This window comes from Manacus candei, unplaced genomic scaffold (genome assembly GCF_025592945.1).
Source record: "Manacus candei isolate 608988 ecotype Guabito, Panama unplaced genomic scaffold, ASM2559294v1 h1tg000020l, whole genome shotgun sequence".
Classification (NCBI taxonomy): Eukaryota; Metazoa; Chordata; class Aves; order Passeriformes; family Pipridae; genus Manacus; species Manacus candei.
Window position 1 is genome coordinate 789562 of NW_026138068.1, and position 22534 is coordinate 812095.

At 40.2% G+C, this 22534-nt stretch overlaps 1 protein-coding gene across 3 annotated transcripts in view; it reads left to right on the forward strand.

The window, feature by feature from the left end:
- Positions 1–22534, forward strand: part of TTC28 (tetratricopeptide repeat domain 28) — a 122070-nt gene that overhangs the window by 1142 nt on the left and 98394 nt on the right. For all 3 annotated transcript variants that reach the window (XM_051785535.1, XM_051785532.1, XM_051785533.1), the window contains exon 2: positions 6353–6631. In XM_051785535.1, coding sequence (XP_051641495.1) covers positions 6353–6631 — 279 coding nt within the window. The remainder of the gene's footprint in view (positions 1–6352; positions 6632–22534) is intronic.

Here is a 22534-nt window from a genome sequence, read left to right on the forward strand (position 1 = left end):
CCTCCTGTGCTTTCTTCTGTGGCAGAACAAGAACTCTTCAGGTGCTAATGGAAATTTTTTTAGGCTCTTTGAAAAGAGTTTATTGATGAGTCAATGAGTGGGTGTACCTTGAATGTTAAAAGATTTTTGTCAGCAGTAGGGTTCCCTTTTTGGGAGGGGGGTGTTTTTTGGTCTAAACACACAGTTACATGTTCTTGGAGGTTCTAGGTCCTACTAATGTCTAAGACTACTGATTCTTATTAGTGATAATTATCATTAATGATTATTGTTACTTGTATGTACTCTGTACTATCCAAATCTCAGTTTTCAAGAGCTGGAATCCACTGCAGCAGCAGCAGCAGCAGTCTGTGTGTGGATTTCTGCTGGAAATGGATCAAGTCTTCTTTTGTGGCTGCTTTCCTGTATCCCATTATCCCCCTCTTGACTGAAGCGGAAAACCTCTTTCTTGTCCACTGTGAGTCCTTTCCTCCCTGCCTGGATACCAGTTGCCTCCATGACAACTGGGTGGGTCCGTACTTGAGATGGAGCATTGTAATGAGAGGTTGCAGGTAAGGTACCTGTTGCCTGCATATCAGTGGGTTCTGGGATTACCCTTGTACTGGTGGACCAGCACTCCTGGTGGCACATGTCCTTTCAGAGACAACAGCTGGACTGCAGCAGTGGAATGGTTTGTTGCAGACAGCAAAACCCAGGGAGCAATAGCCCTGCTGCCCTAACAGGTGTTCCTCGAGTGAGGTTCCTGTTCAGGCCTGGCTTTTGCTGCATTCTTGATTCATCACTCCCTCCTTTCTGGCTCTGTCTCTCTGTGGCTCACTGACAGGCCAGAGGGAAAGTTCTGTTTTCTCATCGGTAGTTTGCAATAAATTATTATTAATAATAAGTAAATAGAGTATTTTGAGCTCCCTTTAGCTTATACTAGCTCTCTCTTTTGCGTTAGTGATAGATCTCTTCCAGCTCAGTGCTGGAAGCTCACAATTGCTTCTCATTTAAAAAAAAAAATTTAAAAACCCCTTTTTCTATAGGAAATTTTGTATATAAGTTCTGGTTAAAAAAAAATCTGTTTCCTTCCTGTTGATAAGTTCATACTTAAACTATTTTTGTCTCCAATTGCAATGCAAAATCAAAGTAGTAAAATATTTGCAGAACAATATGCTCCAGAAGTTTAGACATATATTCCATTAAGAAATTTACTGAAACGTGGGGGGGTTTAATAGAATAGTGCTGTAAGTTATGGTTTTCTTTTCAAGTTGTTTGTTCCTTTTGATTTATTTATGCTTTTAGACAAGTTACAGCTTTTTTATGATGTATGATTTTCTGTGAAAATCTAAAAGTTCCATATAGAATTTGGCGTGTTTTTTTTTTTTAAATTTGGAAATTTGACTTCTATGTTACCTCATACTTAGTGAAACTCTAACCTGGAGTTTTATTTCCCCTATAATGTAGATTTATCAGAGAAAATTGAAGCCTGGTCTGCCAGGATGGTATTTACTGGCACTGGTGGGAGTGCTTTAGGCTGCAGGAGCTGTGAGATGTGGTGCCCTGACAACTGCACAGAGTCGGTGCTGAAGGTTAAACCCACAGGACATCAAAAATGGCAGAAGCAGCAGGAGTTTGTAGGGTTTCCTTCATACTGCTCCTGATGTGGAGAAGGTGCCTGTAGCAGTGCTGAAGGGTGCTGGGCGGTGGCCCAGGGTTTGTTTTCGTGGAGGCTCCAAATCGCACAGGCAATTACAGCCGCTATTCCGCTGACAGAGCCCTGTCCCCAGGGGCTGTTCTGCCCTGTGTCTCCTTTCCCTGCCGGTTTGTCGGGGGATAGCCTGGGTCACTGCCCAGTTTGCTGCTGTCCCACCTCTGGGGGTGTATGTATTGTGTTGCTGCGATTTAAGGAAACGTTTTCTCGCATCTGTGAAGATGTGCTCCCAAGCAGCACTTGGTAACAACTTGTGAAGACAAAAGCCAGCTTAGAAAAGCCTGTCAGCCTGGGCAGCTGTTGCACACATCCCATGGTGGCTTAATCCTTCAGTTTTCCTTCTCTTTCCACACTATTTCTGTTAAAATTCTGCTCTGACTGGGGGAAGGTTGCATGTGGCTTGGCAAGGTTTCATGTCTGTTAGGGAGTGTGGTACAGCCTGGCTGAAGTGTTGGCTACTGGGAGCAGGGAGGTTACAGGGATAGACTTTTTGTGCTTGATTTGTTCTTGGACTCTTGTTGAAGCCAGTTTCTGTTACAGGAAAACAATAATACCCCAGTATACTGACTGAAAAACATAAAACCATTTTACAGATTAAAATACAAGGTAATGTAGAGGTATTGTCATAGAAATGGAAGCTCAGTTGCAGGTTTAAGCTGATTTTGGAAACCTGTATTTAGCATAAGTTACTGTCACTTTTTTTCAGAATCCACTTGGAATGCCTGTTTTTCTCCTTACCTCTACTTTTTTCCTCTTTCTGATGCTTCCTTAAGTATCTTGAGCTATTTAGATAATTTAAGATACAAAAATGCTACATATGACATCTAAAAGTATTTTTTTTAAATTATAAAGAGCTTTTTTAAAAAGATGTCTTAATTATGGACTTGCCACCCAAGACATCATCTATATAAGGCATATTTATTTGGTTATTTAGCATTAAATAAGAGGGATTACGTACAAATGAACAAGCTGAGTTGTAAAATTGGTTCTTTGATAAAGCGTTCTCTTCACTCTGTTGAACCACGTTGTTTTCCATTGTCCTCTTGTCTTGGAGCAGAATCTGGATTTGCTGTTATCTCTTCTCACTCATCTTACTGGAACTCACTGGGAATCTGCTCCCCATGTCTTTCTGGATAGCAATGTGCTCTTCAGACAGTCACATCTTTCAGTGTGTGTGGGCACTGCTTTTATTTGGTGAATGTTCTGTAGAGACGACTTAAGTTTAGCAAGCTTGATCTGGGAAGATAGAAGTTCTTGTAACCTAGGTTTTGGTGTGTATTCAAATTCCCGTTTGCTTTGTGGGATTGGGAGTTTGTTTCTTCTTGAAAAGAAGAAGACAAAGAAAATTGTAGGTGTTTAACCCTCTCCTCTCCTGGCCAGTAGGGTTGAATCCTGAGCACCTTCTGCCAGAGGAGGCTTTTTCACCAGTGAAGGGAATTAATTACTGAGTCTCATCTGAAGCAGATATTGTGGGACCTTCTGTCTGATGTGGCCTCAGTAGAAGGAGCTGGTTTCTGCTGCCTAATGCTGGTTTGGAGGAGTAATGCTGAGAAACTTGTGCCATCTTTCTTCTTCAGAAATACATGAGCTCCTAACTCAGACTTTCTGTGCTAGATCCTCTTCTGCACTTCATTAGAACCTTTTTTGTTCTGCTGCTCTAAGAAACTTCTTTAGCATTGGTTTAGTACAGGAGAGCACCTTCTACTACAAAATGTTAGGCAGCTCAAGTTTGTGCATTGCCATTACCTTCCACTATATTAGCAGAAGAGCAGTGCTAACTGGAAAGCAGGGATGACTTTTTAATGAGTACTTTTTGTGTGTTGGTACCATCATCATAGTCTTTTTTTATTTGTGGTTTGAGTGCCAGAGTGACTCAGTTTTACTGTTCTGTGGTTTTTTCTTTTACCTAATGATGTTTTACTGCCTTACGTAGCTCTCATGATGGCAGGAATTAAATAATGGCATATTCCACAAATTACCATCATAGTTTCCATTAAACTAGTTTCCTTTTTCTTCATGAGATTATTTAGTGTCACAGTATATTAGGGGCAGAAACCATTTCACTTGGACTGAGAAGATGTCTGCTCTTGGATTCTCCTCCTTGTTACAGACTCACAGTATGATTCTGGAAGCACCATTAACAAGTTTGTGTGTTCATTTGTTTGTGCATAATAAACTGCCAGAAAAGACAGCTGTTGTTGGACTTGTCTCACTGGTGCTCCTTGAGGTTGTGTCCTCACAGAGGCTTTGCTGCCAAGGGCTCAGTGGCTCTTGGTTGGCCTGGGCAGGCTGGTCCTGGGCAAGCAGTGCTGGTGGGCTGAGAGCACAGTCCTGTGGTGAGGGTGAGGTGCCCCTCCTACCACAGCCCTGAGCTCTCCAGGCTTGCCTTCTTGCCAGGCCAAGCTTCCTGCTGGAGGCAGTTACTGCAACTGGTAAGGAATCTATTTCCTGAAGTACCTGTCTTCTAAATAACTTGAGTTCATGACTAGTTGTGGTACAGCTTGTGGAACCTGCAGTCATTCACTCTGAATGTGATAAAAGAGTGGGAACTATACAGTGCTTGGTCTTTGTCATTGTCCCTGGTGCATGTCAGTGACCAGGAAATACACTGAGAGGCAGCTACCTTTAAAAACACGTGGGGAAAGTGCTGCCCCTGGCACCTGGGTACTCACCAGCCCCCCTCGTGACAAATTCTCTTTCTCAGGGCTTCCTCGTCTTTGTGTTTGAACACCTGTCCATGTAGTAGCTGCTGGATCTTCACATTGAGTTCTTGCAGGTCCTGAGGTTGCAGCAAACTGTCCACGGGATGAAGTTTATGGTCAGATGCTCACAAATGTGTGAGCAGTTTTTGCACTGCTTGGACAAAGCAAGATGTTCATCTCAAACATTTCTGTGGTTGCTCAAAGTACAGCCGTTTTCCTGCTGGTAGTTGGGAATATACGAAGTTGCTGTTTGTAAACTTGATTGAAGTAGCAAAGAAGTATCTGGTGCATTTAAAGACGTACTGCACATGGTAGGGATTTTTGAGGATGCAGAAATTTGCTTTTTATAATGTTGTTCATAATGATAATAATATTGTAGTGATAATAATAATAAAAGTTACATACTAGCTTGTATTAGCAAGAATATAAAAAGCAACTACACAGATGAAATGAACAAAGTGTTTGGCTAAGTCTGCCGTAGGTAGGACAAGAAACAGTACATCTATTGGTACAAAGGAAATTTGGGGTTCTTGTTAGGACACATATTTTGATTATGAAAATCCTGAAGCAGTGTAAGGAGATTGCCTGAGTAAAACACGGAGTCTCCTTCAGTGGAGAAGTTTAGAAGAAGTTTGGACAAACACCTGTCAGAAAAGAATGAGTATAATAATGAGAAAAACAAGAAATTGGTAGTTTCTAACTCAATGCTTTTCTGCTGTTATTTGACTTAAGGAAGAAAAAAAAAAAGAAAAGTCTGTTGACAAATTGATGCTTGAGACAGGATGTCAGTTTGCAGCTTACTTCCCTTTCCACCTTTATAAATATGCTGGCTCTGGTAATATATTTAAGCCCCGCAGTTTTTGTGGTAACAATATGTGATATTCTTAACCTTTTTTCAGTCTGCAGGGCTAAAACTAGATGACACCAATCTTAACTATAGTAGTCTAAACCTTTAATGAATATTTCCCAGTACTTTGTATGTTACTATATGTATTGTGTTGCTTGTTGCCAAAAATGGTTACTGCACAATTCACAACTGCCTTGTGATCAGAGTTGGACAGAGATGTTCTTGCTGAATTCTTGAGAGTCCTTGGGAGAGAGTAGGGTTTGCATGACAGAAACAGTTACTGACTACAAAGGACTGGCTGAGGAAAATATGGAATGTAGAAAGTTAATTGAGGAGAAAGGGTGTACCGGAATCAATGGGACTAGGACTTTCTAGAATAATATTTATAATTAGAAGGCAAACAAATTTTCTGTGTTATTTTGTATTGCCTGAGGTTGTCAGTCTGGGAGGGTGGCTCTGCCAACGACCGTTCTGTTGCTAAAATAAATTTTATGTCCCACTAATTTCTGTGAGTATACCTGGTTCCAAAGACTCATCCTTCCCTTCCCTTTATGAACAATTTGCAGCTGCAGGTAGCTGGATGTGGAGGTTTGTGAGCAGACAGTGCAAGTTCTTTGGTTTGAAGAGGATTAATATATTCTTCCACTGTCTAGCATGCATGTGCTTCTGTGTAATCTGCATATCAAACTTCAGATGTACCAGCTTCATCTTCATGTTCACACCTGCCACCTGCTCAGAGAAACTTCTTTACCTGGCAACTATGCTTAGTGTGCTAGAATCAAATAGTGTGGCTGAGGAGGAAAACACTTGTGTGTGGAATGCAGCATACATAAACAGACTACAGCTGCTCCTGTGACATCCCTCGTAGGGAATGATGTGTTTTGTAAGACTTTTTTCTGTTACTTTTGTACCCTCAGAAAGGGATATCAATAGATAAACAATGTACTTTTTTTTAAGAATCTGATTCTGAATTCATAATTTGTTCTGCAGTGATGCTTGTGGCTTTAATTTCTGCTGCACAGTTTGTAAATAGTTTGATTTTTTTTTTTCTTTCCATTTTTGGAGTAGCATTTCTTAGCACTAACATATAATTTCTCCCTTTGCCCCTCCCAGATTTCTTTCTTCGGATCCAAATCTCTTGGAAGAAAAAGTCCTGACAGTCCCATGTTGAGCAAAGCTGAATTTGTTGAGAAAGTTCGCCAGAGCAACCAGGCTTGCCATGACGGCGACTTCCACACCGCAATCGTGCTCTACAACGAGGCCCTGGGGGTCGACCCCCAGAACTGCATCCTCTACAGCAACCGCTCGGCAGCCTACATGAAAATCCAGCAGTATGACAAGGCCCTGGATGATGCAATCAAAGCACGGCTTCTGAATCCCAAATGGCCGAAGGTAAGGAAGTGTGTTTGTCTTCTGGGGAAGGAGTAACTCCTGTGGGGCTGTTGCTCACGTACGTAACACCCAGTGTAAACAACTGCATGTATTTCTGTACTGAAGTCTGGTTTTGCTGAAAGCTCCAGGTAATAATACATTTTGTGTTTAAAAGTTGTTTGACTTGAATTACCTGTTGGGTATTAAACAGTTTTCTGTGTAAACATACTGTTCCCCAGTGGGATCATGCTACTATTTTACTGTTTTAACCCAGCATGGTTTCTGGGTTGTGAAGACCAGACATCTGTTTTAATGTTTAATGCAGTCATCATTCGTCAGCATCCAGGAACATGTGGTTGCAGAACTCTGAGAGGTATCGTGGAGATTCTTATTAGTAATGGAGCGATAAGGCCTTTCAAAATAGTGTTCAAAGAGTGTTTGTGTGTAGTATATTTTGGATAAACATTTGAAGAAATACGTATCTTGGCATTCTCACTTAGACCTGACTATGCAAGGAAACATTTGTAAAGAGTAAATGGTGTTGGTTGCCTCTTCCTCCTGGGCTTGCTTCCCACCAGCTGCCATTGATTGCTCCAGTAGCTGCCTCTCCTTGGCTAGCCCGGGGCCAGCCCTTCACATGCTAATCGATTTTAGCAGCATCTGCTCCAGGTTCCATTTCTCCTGTCAATCCCTCACACACCCTTACTAGCCACTTCAGCTGAAGGTGCAGTTTAAGAGCAGACTCATCACCCAGGTTCCTCTCCTCAGAAATTAGAGCAGGTAGCAAAGCATGGTGCTTTCCACCAGCTGGGCTCCAAACTGTTTTCTTTTATTTCCCAACAGGTCACTCTAAATCTCGTATTTTGATTTCCATTGGTTTTTGGCTTCTAGAGAAGCCTTTTCATATGCTTCCTTAAGACTTGAATCAGTCCACGTTTGAAGAAACTCCTGCTTTAGCAGGGAGATGATTTATAAACTACTAAGTTGCGTTGCTGTTGGGTGGAGGTTTTTTTGTGTTGTGGGGGTTTTTTTGTTTGTTTTGGGGTTTTTGTTTGGTTTGTTTTTTTGTTTTTGTTATTTTTTGATTGTTAAATGGTTTGTATTACTGAATGCCATAAAAGATTTTGCATATATTTGTATGAAGGACTGTGTTTAAGAAAAGAAAATTTCATTACTGTCATTAAACTCTAGCTGTCCAGTTCAGTTAACTTCAGGGAGCTAAGGAGTATAAAAGCCAGGGTACCTGTGCTCAGTTTTGTATCCTGGTTCTGGTAGTGATTTACTATAGAGCTGACTTAGATGAAAAGTTGTGAAAAGGTTTCATAAAAGAATACTTTCAAAATGCCAGTCGCAGAAGTATAACAACCTTTGGAAAAGGTTGGAAAAGACCTGTGGATCAAAATAGAAGATAAGATGGAAAAGATTTACGAGCTAAAAATGTGTGTTAAATGAAGGCATTACTAACCGTCTGTGAAATACAGAAATAATAGAATATGTATTGATGCAGTACTAAGGTGAAATATTTAAAAAAAAATTCCCCAAACATTCTTAATATAAAATAGTAACAAAAAATGAGACTTTTTTTCAGGTAGGCTGTATCACTGAGTTAAAAATATGAAGTAACTGTTTTGATTCTAGTTCTGGCCATGAACAAACTCTATTTCTTTGGTTTTTTTGTTTTTTTTTTACAAAAAGTCGGGTGGTACTTTTACAGAACAGTTTGAGGCTCACTGGTGGAAAAAGTACTGGCAGACCTAAATAATGGTGCCGTGATGCCATGGCATCTGTTCTTGTTTTACTGGATCAGTGTGTAAAGGATATCTTGTTCCATGATGCAGTATGTTCATGTACTTTGAAAGTTACTATCAGTCTGCAATGGGAGAGTCAATGTAGCTTTTCCAGGCTTCCTGCCCTGTATGAAGCTCACCCCCAGTCCCTGGTTGTATCTTCCCTTTTATCTTTTCGCAGCGATACCTTTAGTTTGTCAGTGCCTCACACACTCTCCTCTTTTCTCTCAAACTGTCAGAATCCCATTTGGAATCTTATCTCTGGTTTTAAACTTCAGTGATCCACTGGTTTTTTTTTCAGATCATCAGTATTTTGCTTCAGAGGCTGTGTCTTGGCCATGTCCTCTGTGTCCACACGTGCATTACAAGTCCAATCTGATCTTTTGTTGTCATGGTTGTTTTAAGACTTTGTATGTAGAAACAGATTTTTGTTTTCACTTGGGCAGGTACTTTAAGAGCATAAACATGAAATGAATTTCCCTTCAAGGCCTTTCATTGGCTGGATTGAAGGTCAAAAAGGTGTTGAACAGAAATTATTTGTAGAGGTTGGAGTCTGACTGCACTGCCTGCCTTCATTGACACAGTTGTGATAGAAGTCTCATAAAAATGGCTTGGCTGGGAGTGTGGCTTGGCTTTTATTTAGAAATCGTGCTACTACAGTAATTGAGATAATGAAAACCCACAGCTGAATGAACTATTTTTTGTCCTCTATATGTCCATTCCACTGGAGTTGTGATTTTCACACTCTTCTGCATAGTACTTCCCTTTTTCTTTGAATTGTTTCCACAAATCATCTGTAGTGACTTATGTTTTAGAAGAGAATGAAAAATTTTTGCCAAACTCTGTTTGTCATTAATTTGTCAGCTCCACAATGAGGGTAACTGTTGGCTTAAGACATCTGTATCTACAATTTGAGACCATTCACTGCCACTGTCTTCATTCTGTGTCATGAATTGGTGTTAGTTTGGTGAGGACCGGTTGCTTTAGTTGCTGAATCTGACTGTGCCAGTCTCATCCCAGGGTGTTTCTCCAGTCAGTGTTTTTTTTCAAGCCTTCTCTGTCTTGTTTCTTCCCTTGTGGATTTGTTAATTTCTCTTCATATTCTCTTTCTTATTCTTTCTTATTCTTTTCCTTGGTTTTCCTGGTTTTCCAAAAAATTTAAATTAATTAATCAGCTTTTTTTTTTTTTCTTAGATGCCTGGAGTCCTATCACTGGTCCCCACAGAGCAGGGACCAGTGCCTGTCCATCCTCTTCCCCTCAGGAGGAAGTTGTAACTGCAGTGAGGTCTCCCCTTATTTTTGTCCCTCTTCCCACTTTACTAACAAGTAAATAAGGTGGTCACCCTGCACCCCGATCAGCGTGTGAATAAGGAAAAGTGTACTTTGGGGACTAATTAACTAGTCTGGTGTGTTTTGAACACAAACATTTCACATTGGATTAAATATCTAATTCCAGAAAATAGGCAGTGGTGTTTTTAAGCTCAGAGGAGGTGCAGGTGGTTGGGTGTCAGTCAGGCTGGGTTTGCAGTGTCTCTGCATAGTACAGGCATGTTTATTTTCTTAAGTGTGTGTGTAACTTGTCAGCATGGGACAACAGGAGGGCTCTGTCTGAAATTGAAAGCTTAAGTTATATATTTCAGTATCAAAGTTGCTTTACAGATTTTTTAAAAAATAATTGATTTTTATTGATAGGGAAGAACTGGAAAGATTGAAACTTCCATGTACAAAGTCTAAGCGAGTTTATTAATTAGCCAGAAGAGGGAGCTTAGACAGGGACAGCTGGTATTTGGTTTGAAAGGCCTAAGTTTTAAATACAGAACCTGACTTCCTTTCACTTAGGAAGCTGAACAATTAATTTGAATTAAGGTTTTTTGAGACTTGTACTATTAAATGTAAATTTCTTTGTTTCTTTTCCTCCTTTATCTTAGATATGTATTTTGTTAATTCTTGTTTTTTTTTTTTTAATTATCAGCATTTACTATGATAATGGGAAATATCACAATCTTACATGTGTTTTAAGTAAAAGCATTTTCCTTCTTTAACCAGGCCAATGCATTAAGCTGATTTTTTTTTCAGAGGATGACAATCAAAAACAAAACAAAAAATGTTGTGAAACAAAGCTGTGAAAGGAGACAATGTAGAAAGTGAGAAAATGGTTGTTCTTGCTTTCATGCTTTCAAACACAGTTGTGTATAACTTTGAATTTTCATACATCTTATGTTAATTTTCATACAACTTATATTTCCAGTTAAGGTCTTGAGTTAATTTAGGTTCTCATCCCCCATCTTCCTCCCTCCAGCCCAGTTCTCTCAAGATACTTTTTCATCTTTTTTTTCTTTAATACTTTTGAGTCCTGCAAAATCTGTGCAATGTTCCTTGAAAGTAATAGAGCTTAATTTCCCTTCTTTCTGCTGTGGGCACACTGGTGTGCTTGTCCCCAGTGAGCTGCCCTCAGAGGTACTGCACCTAGCACTTGACAGCTTCAGTTCAATAAAATCTGTGGCTGAAAGTCATCCTCTTAACACCCTCACCCCAAAATCTGTCTTTAAAGCATTATTTAGTGTGGAGTAATAAGCAGGTATGTTTATAGAAATGCATCTGCTTATCTATGCAACTCCAGACATGAACGATGAGGAGGCAGAAACTTCAGGTCTCTTGCAGACCAGAATAACTTGCTGTGTGTGGCTGGAAAGTGTTTGTTACAACAGTATATAAACCTGTTTGTGGTGTTTGTCTGAGAGGACCGGGCTTGTGAGTCCTGCTCTTTGAAAAATATTTTGTGTACATATCACTGAGAAATGCAAAGACAACACAATATTTCAGGAATTATGTTGTGTTTTGGGAAAACACAAATAGAGGCAAATCAGATCAGGCTCATTTTGTTCTTTGATTTCCCACTGAACAGTTTTCTTTGTTTTGCTGTTGATCATACTCTAGAAAATTTTTATTCTGTTTCTCTTCACAGCCATGCAGCCTTAGGCATGGTATGTGAAAATGGAGGGATATATATTCTGTCACTCTGACACCTGAACAGTCTTTCCTTAGTTCTTGTGGATTTTGAGATATTTTTAAATCTTCACATTATAGGAAAAAATATGCTGTAGCTTAAATGGTTTAATTTTGTACCTAATTCTGTGCTAAAATGTAGATTTCATTACCAGGTAGAGTGCTGGTTTCAGTGCTGTGACAGCTAACACAAAGGTATGAATGGCCTACTGCTACTGAACAATTTTTTGGGTTTTGGCATTGATTTATTGGCTTAATCTCCTGACAGAAAAGTTGTTCATTAACAGGAGATGAAATGACTTTGTCAGATTTGAATACTTTTGGCTAATAGGACATTCTCAACCAAAGTTAAATGGAAGCAAGAACCACAAAGATGGATGTTTTCAGCACTCTGAGTGGTACCTTGATTTTATCTGATTTCTGTGTTCATTGTGAGTAGAAGCACTGGGACTGGTGTTTGAGGAGCAGTGTTCCCTGAAAAGTGCAGTGGGTTACTGAATGAGGGGGGGCCAAGTTGGCAAACAGAGTTGAAGATGAGGGTTCAGTAACAGTCTGTGATTATTGCAACTGTTCAAGCCACTGAGCAGGGAAAAATGTTATTTCTTAAAACAGTGCCACCTTTTCATATCAACCTGTTTTAGAGCTACAACACCTTTTAGAGAAAAGGTGAATGGTCTGGGAGAATGTAGTTGATGCAAAAGGAATGCCTCCTGCATATGTAAACTGAAAGTAACTAGGAAGAATTACACCACTTTTCATCAGGCACAAGTTTCTTTTATGGTCTTTGTCTCTCTTAATTTAAAATTAGTCGTCTCAGTTTAGAAATGTGGCTTTGTACTTGTAGATGGAGAAGAAATCTGAAAGGAGGAAGAAGGGAGATTGTGAGCTGTGAGGCCTTTGGGTGTTTGCAGTGCAAGAGGTGTTTAGATGTTGTCATCTGACTGTAGGGGAATTGAGCGGAATAGCTCACACTGGTATTTTGTTAAGTGACTCCAGCTGTCAGTCATGTGACCAGGCCTTTTACAAGTAAAAGGGACACTTGGTCCTCTTGAAGTTCTCCTTGCACTCCTGCCCAGCTTTATAAATGTACCCTCATGTGCTCTAGCAATCCGTAGCAACCTCAGAGTTTCTCAATGAATTGCAAGCAGTGCCCACCCTCAGTCGCATGTAAAGGTTTTGAGCAAAGAATGTGACTTGACCACATAACTTTTTTCATGAATAGACCTCTTGTTTTTAATTTGATGAGCAAGGAACTTTCCAGTCCTGTCCTCCAGCTTACAATCTGTCTTTAATTTGCAGAAAGTTGCATTCCAGTTTTTCAGACATAAAACCGTTTAACAGACTTTTTTGACTTTGCTAGAACTCGCTGTGTTACGTTACTGTGAGATTTCTGCATTTGTTTCTGTCTTTTTGTGTCACAGAATCAGAGCATAGTTGAAGTTGGCTGGGACCCCTGGAGATGATGTTGTGCTGCCCTTGCTGCTGAATGCAGAGTCAGCTAGAGCAGGTTGTCCAGGACATTGTCTAGCCAGTTTTGAATATCTCCAAGGATAGAGACTCCACAACATGTTCCAGTGTTTGACCACCCTCACCAAAAAGTTTTTCCTTGCATTTAAATGTGGTTACCTCTTGTCCATTCACTTCTTATCACTGACAAGAGCCTGGGTCTGTTCTCTCATTGTCCTCTGTTAGTAGGATCTCACTTCACTGCAACCTTCCCTTCCCCAGGTTGATCTGGAGGTGGACTTAGCACAGCTGCACACTCTGCAAACTTTCAAAGGTCAGGCAGGGAGTCAGAAATATTGTTTAACCCAGGACCCAGGTCCCAGTCTGATGATGATCCTTTTTTCTGTGTCAGGTGTTTTTCCAATTAGATATTTAGTTAATGAGCATCATGTAGTTTTTTCACAGCTTTATGGAGTTAATGTTTTTCCCAATACTTAAGTTCACTGGAGAAGTATTCCATTACCTTCTGCCATGGTTATGGCATCGCTCAGAGGAAAGCTGCTGTGCAGGTGAGATGTAGATGTTCTTCTTTCTCTCAATTCGTAAAATTGCAGAGCAGTACAAGATGGGAACAGGGGGTGGGGGCACAGTGGATGGATGACACTATAGTTATGTCATCCTCAAAAAAAAAATATTTTCACTTGTAAGGCTTGTCTTTCTTAAGTAAATATACAGGAAAAATTGCTCCTTTCTAAGAAATCGGCTTACTGCCTTAGAATTTGAAAACCTTACAAAGGTACTCGAGTGTCAGCATCCAACAAATCAACACAATTTTTCCAAGCTCTTTCTGTGGGGTTTCATTATTCCTTTCTTTGTTTTCTGGAACCCTTTCGTGTATGGAGTAAAGCAACTTAAAATTTTCTTTTATGGAATCGAATTGCAATTTTTCTTCTTGGTCTAAATGCTGTAATGTAAATTTCTCTCCTGGAAGGTGCTGGTTTTCTACTCCACAGTTTTCTTGCCAGTGGAACTAGTTATGATGCTATGCAGAAATGGTATAGTGTCTTTTATTCCTCGTATGTCTGAATATCTAAAGCACAAATGCAGAAATAATTCTGAATTTCAGAAATGAGGCTTGATCTGCAGGGGTGGTAGTTAAGAAAATGTATGTTGTTACCTGCTCATTGAGATTTGAGCACATTGCAACTGGATAGCATTTTAAGAAATTTGGACTGTCTTCATTTATTTACACAATATGGATTTGGTACCCCGTAGTTTTAGACTAAAACCTTGGCATGTATTGGTACCTCTTTTTCTCATCTCCCTAAACCCTGAGGAGTTGGTCACCAGATGATTTTTCTGGTCAGTTTTCAGCTTTTCAGTGATTTTTCAGTTTTATTATTCTCAAAAATGAGATATATATTCCTTATTTTTACTCAGCGTACAAGGATTGGGCTTCCTCATCCTGGAGATTAATTTCTTTGCTAATATGATCATAGTGGTGATCCAGTCTGAAGCTGTGGAATTGTGGAGGGCTGGAGTGATGTGTGGAGTGGTGAGTGAAGCACATGAGAGGGCGCTCTGTGCTCGGGGGTTCAGCAGGGACTGGGATCTCATTTCAGCTGTGTGTGTATATTCGCATTTTTTAGATACTTCTGAATGGTATTTTGTTAATTTCTGTGCTGTCCGTGCTGCCTTTTCTGTTTGTTTGACAGCAGGCTGGGGTGGCTGGCGTGGCAGTGCTCACAACTCTGGCTCCTGAGGCTGCAGTGGGTGTCACTGATGCTCAGCAGCACAAGGAGAGCGGCTGTTCTGAGTTGTGCTTTCTGGACTGGTTTGCTTTACGCTCACGTTGTCAATACACATTTGGTTTCTTTGTGTTTTAATTGTTTGCTCTACTTTTGTTAACCTACTGACTATAAGCCCCTTATTCCCATTTATTTTTCCTTTTGCTGTATTTATATTATGAGCTGCTTTGATTAATCAGATCACCAACAACCATGTCTCACATGTTTTTGGTTTTGTTCTGCAGCTAATAGTCCTGTTAGGCTTTGCTATCCTAGATTTATCCCAGCTCTCTGAATTGATGCTGTAGTTCTGGTTGCCCAAGGACTAGAATTTGAGCAGCACAAGGGAGACTGTCTAGGATGCTGTAGATTATAAGGACTGCAGTGAGCTCTCCTCTCCTTTGAGAGCTGCCCATAGTGTCTGTGTGGCAATAAAGAGCAGGAGGGGATTTGAGGGGATTCAAGGATGTGGGATCTGTTTTTTCTATAAAAGACAGGAATGCTCTTGGATGCCTGCATTTCTTGTTTGGGTGTACAGGCTGATAACGTCATGGCATGTCTGGGCATCACTGGATCCTCATCACAGATCTGTAACCTCAACCAATCTCTGAGGAAATTAAATGAAATGGAGAGTTTGGGAGAACAAGCAGACAGGAAAAAATACTAAAAATGGAGAAAGCAGGAAATTACCTTGACTAACAAGTCAGTGGGAAGCACTCAAGGATACCATTTACACAGTGTGCTGCACTGTGCCAAGGGCAAGAAAACCTAACCAATTAGTAGGGCTTTGCTGAGAGCTACCTGACAGCTGAATATGTCCGTGGCTTCACGTTGTGCCTTCCTGGCCTCTCAGTGCCAGCAGGGGTTTGTTCAGGTCACGTTGCTCCTGCCATCTCAACTCCCTGTGGCCCAGTCAGATGTGAAGTGTCTGCGGTCGTGCACAAGTAGGAAATGCAGCACAGGGATAATTGCTGCATTAAGCACAGGCATTTTCTGAGACAGGAGCATGATGACAGTTCAAACTAATGAAAACAGGGAAGAGATTTGTAGCAATTCTTTTTATTTCTATAAACCTATTGTCTGAGTCACTGCTCTGTTTGTTTCTGAGGGCGCTGAGGTCTGAACTGTTGAACAAAGGACGTGATGTTTCCCTTTTGCATCTTTGTGCACGATCTCTCCTTTGCTCCAAAGGGAAAATTATAAAGCCCCTTCTGTTATATGGAACAACAGAAATAAATTACTGATAATTTTGCTGTTATCCACTAATAGAGCATTTGCCCCATAAGTTTAAATGAAGGGTTGAACAGTACTGTAATTTCTGTCATATAGACACTCTAGTTTCAATTTTATTTTCTGGGTTTAAGTTAGTTTTGAACTCTTTCCTTTTTCCCTTCGGTCTGGAATGTCAGGTTTCTGTCCTGGAAGTCAAATAACTGAATTTCTCTAGAAGTTATTAGAAGTCTATCATAAATACAAGATTTTTATGCTCTTCAGTGCAGTTATTTTTGTAATTTCTGATGACTTTTCCAGAAGTTGGCAGTGGTATGCAAATTCCTGTATTGCTTTTTTCATTCTAAAGCTGTCGAGGAGCCAGCTCATAGGAATAATAGGTCATATGAATATTGATGTATATAAAAAGTATAATAAAGGCAGCCTTTTCCTTAGTATCCAGTATTTGAGACTGTTGTCCCCAGGCTGTGTATGTGATGGTTTTTGTTAGTCTTGCCAGGGGCATTGGTCTGTTCCATGTGCTTGATAGGCCTGTAAATGAAAACTATTCCTTTGGTTTTTCTTGTGTTAGATCTAATACAGTGCTCACTTCCCCTGGTGGAAAACCTATTTTTTATTTGGACAAATGTTAAATTGATGGTTTTATGATTCATTTTTAATGGACTTCTTCAAAGATGTATACCAAGCCCTAGATATTCTGGATGCTAACAAAGGGAGAATGTATTTTGATGAAACCGTTGTTAATAGAGGCTCATCTCATATGGGAACTCGAAAGAAACCTTCTTGAAACACTGCATTAAATATGTACTTCGAGCGTAATTTTCCATCCTTTTTCAGGGTGAATCTGAATCTGGACAGATTCAGGGTGAAAAAGGAGGTTTAATTTTTGCCATGGGTTGTATAGTCTGTATTTTACTCACTGTGGCTGTCTGCTTGCAGGCTTCTGTCCTTCACAAACAAAACATAAAAAGCAGCGCAAGACAGAGCAGAGAGAGGATTGTGAGTTATTGTACAAAATACTTAAGCAAGATGATTTTATGAACCCACATCCTCACAAGCACTAGGACAGGTGTATCACAGAATCATAGAATCATACATAGCCTTCTGCCTCTTAGACACTCTGTTCCCTTCAGCTAATAGGTGATGTTGCCTCTTCTTCCATGAGAAGTGCCGTGGAGGATCAGACTGAAGGGCCTCGTTGTGGAGTTTAAGCTCTAGTGTGAGATGTTTAAGGAAACAGGAATGTTTTCCTAGCAAACATGTCTGACAGGAGCCACAGATTCAGGGGCTCTCTCTCCTAGAGGTTACACCTGAGCTGTTGTATCTGTGTTATCACTGATGGACTTCTCCTCAAGAACTGAATTTCTAAGCCCATTTCTCCTGTAGAACCATACCATCTCGTAGAATTCAGTTTCATCGTTTCTCTAAATGTGTGAAAAAGCTAGTAAAACGTGGTTTTATTTCTGTTGCCATGGTAACATTGAGGTTGTGTTTGCTGGACAGCTCCCCCGTGAGTTGGGCAGAGCATGGCTGGGTCCTGCCTCGCTCCATTGCACTTTTGGAATAACTCAGGACAGGAATTCTGGACAGATTCTCTTTTTTAAATTTTCTTGTTATTTTTTCTTGGTTCGTAATTCAGTCTTCATTGGTCCAAAATACAAAATAATGGTTCTCCTTTGCTTTTCTTTTACCAGATGAGTGGGAGCTGGAAAACAATCTTAGACTTTGTTGTAAGTGTAACCTTTAACCTCCCTCAGTTATCAGTCAGGAAGATCTATAAACTTCTTGATTAGCTTTTGGTTTTCGTTGCTTGGGCATCTTGTTTTGGCCCTGATAGTTCCCCTGCAGTGAGCCAGTGTTACCAGAGGTTTGTAGTCACTAATGGCGATTTATTTTAATTGCCCTGAATCCTCTCCCATGCCTTTAGAGATACGTGTCAAGCTTCAAGGCCTCTTACTCATTTAAATGTTTGCTGGGAACACGGACTGGTAGTCTCATTGCCGAGAATTCAGATGTGTGATGTGCTCATGTTTATTTTATGGTGATACATCTCGCTGAGTTGCCATTGTTACCAGGCTGTGCGAGGAAATTACTTTTTATCACTAGTAGGGTGGATAGAAAATGCGTGCAACTGTATTTCAGGGAGTAAATTTTTCATGATTATAGCCCATGGGTACTAAATAAAAAATGTCAGCTTCTTGGATTTGGTTGCACTATAAAAGTGTGCCTAGAAATAATGGCTTCTGTGGCTGTTTGGGAAAGGACAGCTACAGCACTGAGCCCTCCTAGGCTTAAAGCAGAAAATATGTGCACTTAGCTCAGAGGGAAATGTTTGGTATTGCAAGGTACAGTTACTGAGGCCTTGGAAAGCTGTAATGGAATAGGGAATGCAGCAGGAAAGGAATGCGAATAAGAGGAGTGTGTATAGTAAACATAGCTTTTTAAAGAGCCTAAATTAGTGTTTCAGTGAACAAAAAAGAAATCAGTTGCCTGTATGATTTCATGCCCTCCCACATTTGTTCTGCTTGATCTCACACTTGGGCTGCAGCACAGAGGGAGGATACTGATCCTGGAGTCTGCAGAGAGAGCAGCAGTGAGCACTGAGCTCTTAGTTAATGATCTAAACCAGCAACTCAGTCCTGGCTCAGACACATCCATTGTCTCTTATGCTCTCACACAATTTCTCCTCCCAAATCCTAATGCTTTTATTCTTCTTTTTTCTTCTGTGTCCCCACACAAAACTGTGCTTAAACTAGACCAAAAAAAAAAAAATCACAGAAAAGTAGTTTTTATTGTTGGCAATTTAGAGTGCTCAGTACTGTTAACTACAGTGATAAATCATATCTGGAACTATAAATATTTTTATGCATTTGTAAATATGTTGCATATTATGTTGGTTTTTGGTTGGTGCTTAATAAAAATAGGGAAATCTAAAATTTGTATGAAAATAACCATCTGTATTTCACTAATTAAAATTTTACTGTAGCTTCTGTGAATTCGTGTTTTATAAAATCACACAATAGAACAGAAAGGAGCAACTTGAATGTAGCATCTACAACTCTCCATTCTGTTAATATGAGAAGAAGCCAGTTTTGCCAAGAAGGTAAGTGTGGTGAGCTCACTGGCCTTTCAGATGCAGAGGCCTCTGAAGGGCTTTTATGTACATTTAACTGAATTTTTTGCTTTCTATCACAGTGAAGAAGGTGATGTTTATGTTTTACTTTACATACCTCTGAGAATGTCTGTATATATTGCTACAACTCCCCAAAATCTTAACAGTACCACATACAGAAAGTTTGTTACCTATTTATTTCCCTTAGTTTGGGGTTGCCCAAATCCCTCTGTGTCTGAAGGAATATTTCTCTACTAATGTAGGGAAAGCTAAATTTGCAGTCAAGAATTTGAGCAGATGTCCAAAACAACTGTTTTTTATAAGATAAAGCCCCCTCAGTCACTTGCACCAACAAAAGTTGTTTTGTTTTTTATTCCCTGCTCACAAAAATTAACCATCTGCTCATTAGAAGTGTTAAAAATGGAAGAGTGAAATGGGGCTGGTATGGCTTGCAGCTTTCTGGCAGCTGCTGAGAGATGTAAGTAGTGTTTACTACTACTTTTTGTATAATCACAGACTGGTTTGGGTTGGAGGGGAACTTAAAGCTCATATTTTTCCACCCCCTGCCATGGGCAGGGACACCTTCCACTAGAACAGGCTCCAAGCCCTGTCCAACCTGGCCTTGGACACTTCCAGGGATGGGGCAGCCACAGCTTCTCTGGGTAACCTGTGCCACGGCCTCACCACCCTCACAGGGAAAAAATCATGAACAGTGGCGTGGAGAGGCTGATATCAGAAATAACAGAGCATGTGAGCACAATTTGCATCCCAGCAATTCCTGTGCCACGTGCACAGCAAGGTCGGGAGTCTTAGTCGGGTGCCCAACATTCCCTGGCTAAGCCCTCGCTGGGGGCATCTTAGAACTGCACAAGATGGCAGCTTTCAAGATGCTGCCAATAAACTTTAGGCAGCTGTAGGTTAACTTGCAGTCTGCTTTCCAAATATGTTTCATGTATCTTTGGAGTCAAATATCTCTTCAAGATGTTCTGAAAAGTGAAAATCAAGGAAATATGTTTTCAACTCTAGATTTTTGATACTGTTCGCTGTGTGTGAACTGGGGAACTGGCTGATGCATTTCAAAGGATTAATTGAGATAATTTTTGAATTAGCTTGATTGCATTTGATTATAGACTTAGTTGGGAAATAAGAATCCTGTGAAGATTACAGTTTTTATGTAACTAAATAGTAGTTGATGCTTAATAACCCGTAGTACTTGGAACATTGACACTTTTCTGAAAGATAAATATGCTAAGTAAAACTGACCTTGATTTTGAAATGAACAAGGGTAATTGCTAATAGAGAAGATGATGAATTAAGATTATCTTTTATTGAGCTTGTCCTGGTACCCCCCACAGCTGTCACAGTGGTAGCCAAGCATACAGGAAAGGAGAACACCTCTTCAGGCAGGTGGAGAAGGTGGGTAGACACAGCTATTAAAGGACAGCCTTGTTAGCCCCCTCTATTTTTGCTGTAGCCATTCCAACACGGTAATTAATCATCTTGGGCTATGTCTCAATCTAGGGTTGATGCACTGCATTCTAATTAAACTCATTAGTGCTCCATCTCTATGATCACAGAATAACTTTCTTTTAAACCTTCTATAAAGACTCTGTCAGGAGTAACTTGCCAGGAAAACAGATAAAGAACTGAAATTCAGCAACATAAATTTCCTTGTATTGCTGATACAAGTGAGGATGGACCAGAAATGTTCAGAACTCCCCGAGATGTCATTAAAACAAACGACCTTGTAACAGTCAGTCTAGGAGTGCTGGGTTGTCTCTTCCTTGTTTCAGTGTCTTTTAAATCTGGTATTTCTAAGGTCTTTTAGTTTATCTGCAACTGTGATTCTCTTCATATAATGTGTTTGTTTCCCCACCATAAGTAAAACGGAAAATACATAATCCTGGAGGATCATATGTGACAATTAATTGATCAGAGATTTTTCCAATGGAAGAGGTAGTATAAACAAAACATGGACATTTCAGTGTGGGAAGCACTACATAGTTATGTGTATATATAATTATTAATATTAATATAAACAAAATATTTAGTTTAAACACTGGTCATTGCTGGGAAAAAAAGCTAAAATAATCATTATTTAATAATAATACTGGGTGAAAAGGAAGTCATGGGCATTAACTGTGTCTCTATCGTGACCTTTCCAAAAGGGCTCTGAAGTGACTGTCAGTAGCCACAGTTCCTGAGAGCAGCTGCCCAGTGCCAAACACAGCATCTGGGCTCAGGAACCTTTAGTCAGGGCAGGCAACAGGAAAAGGTGCTTTTTCATTTAGGAGCGGGGTGACTTGAAATCATGCAAATGCCCTCATTTTTCTGTTCTGGAACGCTGGTATCTGGAAACGCTCTGATGGCAGCAAAGAAGATTTCAATGGAATCGCTGTATCTAGAAATGCAAGTACTGTCTTGGGAGAAATGGATTTATGGGCTGCTGCTGCCTCGAGCCAACGTGCCTGTTAATTTGTGATAGACGTAGCTTCTGGCTTTGTCCTGTTTCTGTGGGTAACCTTTGAGTGACCCTTGGCTGATGAGTGAGTTGGCTCTCTTGCACGTGGAACTACTTTGCATGAGAGGAAAACTGAAATTTTCATTTTGAAACCTCAATGTGTTGCAATTTTTCTCCACCTTTTGCTGCCTTGCAGGTGACAATTAAGCCCTATTTGAGCGAAATGTGACCTGAAAACTGTGTTTTTCACCTCTGTTAGAGAAATTATTGCAGGGAAATCTTACAGCTTTGTCTCTCATCATGACTTTGTTTACCAATTGCAGTATCTGTACGTGTACTTCCTTCTGGGTGCCTGTTTTGGGATTGATAAAAGGAGATGAAGCAGAGACCCAGTTCTGGTAAATTCTAGGGTCTAACCCTGCAGCAGTTCCTGACTCTAGGGCTTTCCACATCACCTCTGACTGTGTAAGTCATGGGTCTTTGATCTTGACGTATGTTTGCCTTTCTTTAAAAGGTTTTAAAAGATTTTGGACCTGAATATTTTTCAGATACTAGAATTATTTTTCTTCTGATTTGTCCTATAGTGTAAACCCTATTTTCTTAAGTGTGCCAAAGAGCTTCCGTGCTGTTGAGGCAGTGGCAAGTAATGAGTATCACACAAGATGAGACATTGATCTCATCTCCAGGGAACAATCAATCTGTACTGTGCCACCTACTATTACCCTTAGCAAAGAAAAACAAACGTAGCTTTCTTTGGGAAATGCAGATTTTCCACTTCCAGGTTGTTAAAGAGTTAAAAACCCACTGTGAATAAAAGGAAAAAGGGTTGTTCTGCTGAGAAGTAACTGAGTAGTTACAACCTTGAGCAAAGAGAAAATGTTTGCAGGCAGGATAGAACATAAGCAATTTAGGAATGATTTGAAAGCTGTTTTCAAGTAATGGGAAGTAGAATGGGTGTGAGTGGGAGAAAACGCAGCACAATAGATGAAACATCGAACAAGGTTTTGCAAGCGGAAAACTTTTTGGGCTGGAAGTGAGTGCCGTTCCCCACGGGGATGCTGGGGCTCTGTTTTGGTGGTCTGTACAGTAGAGACT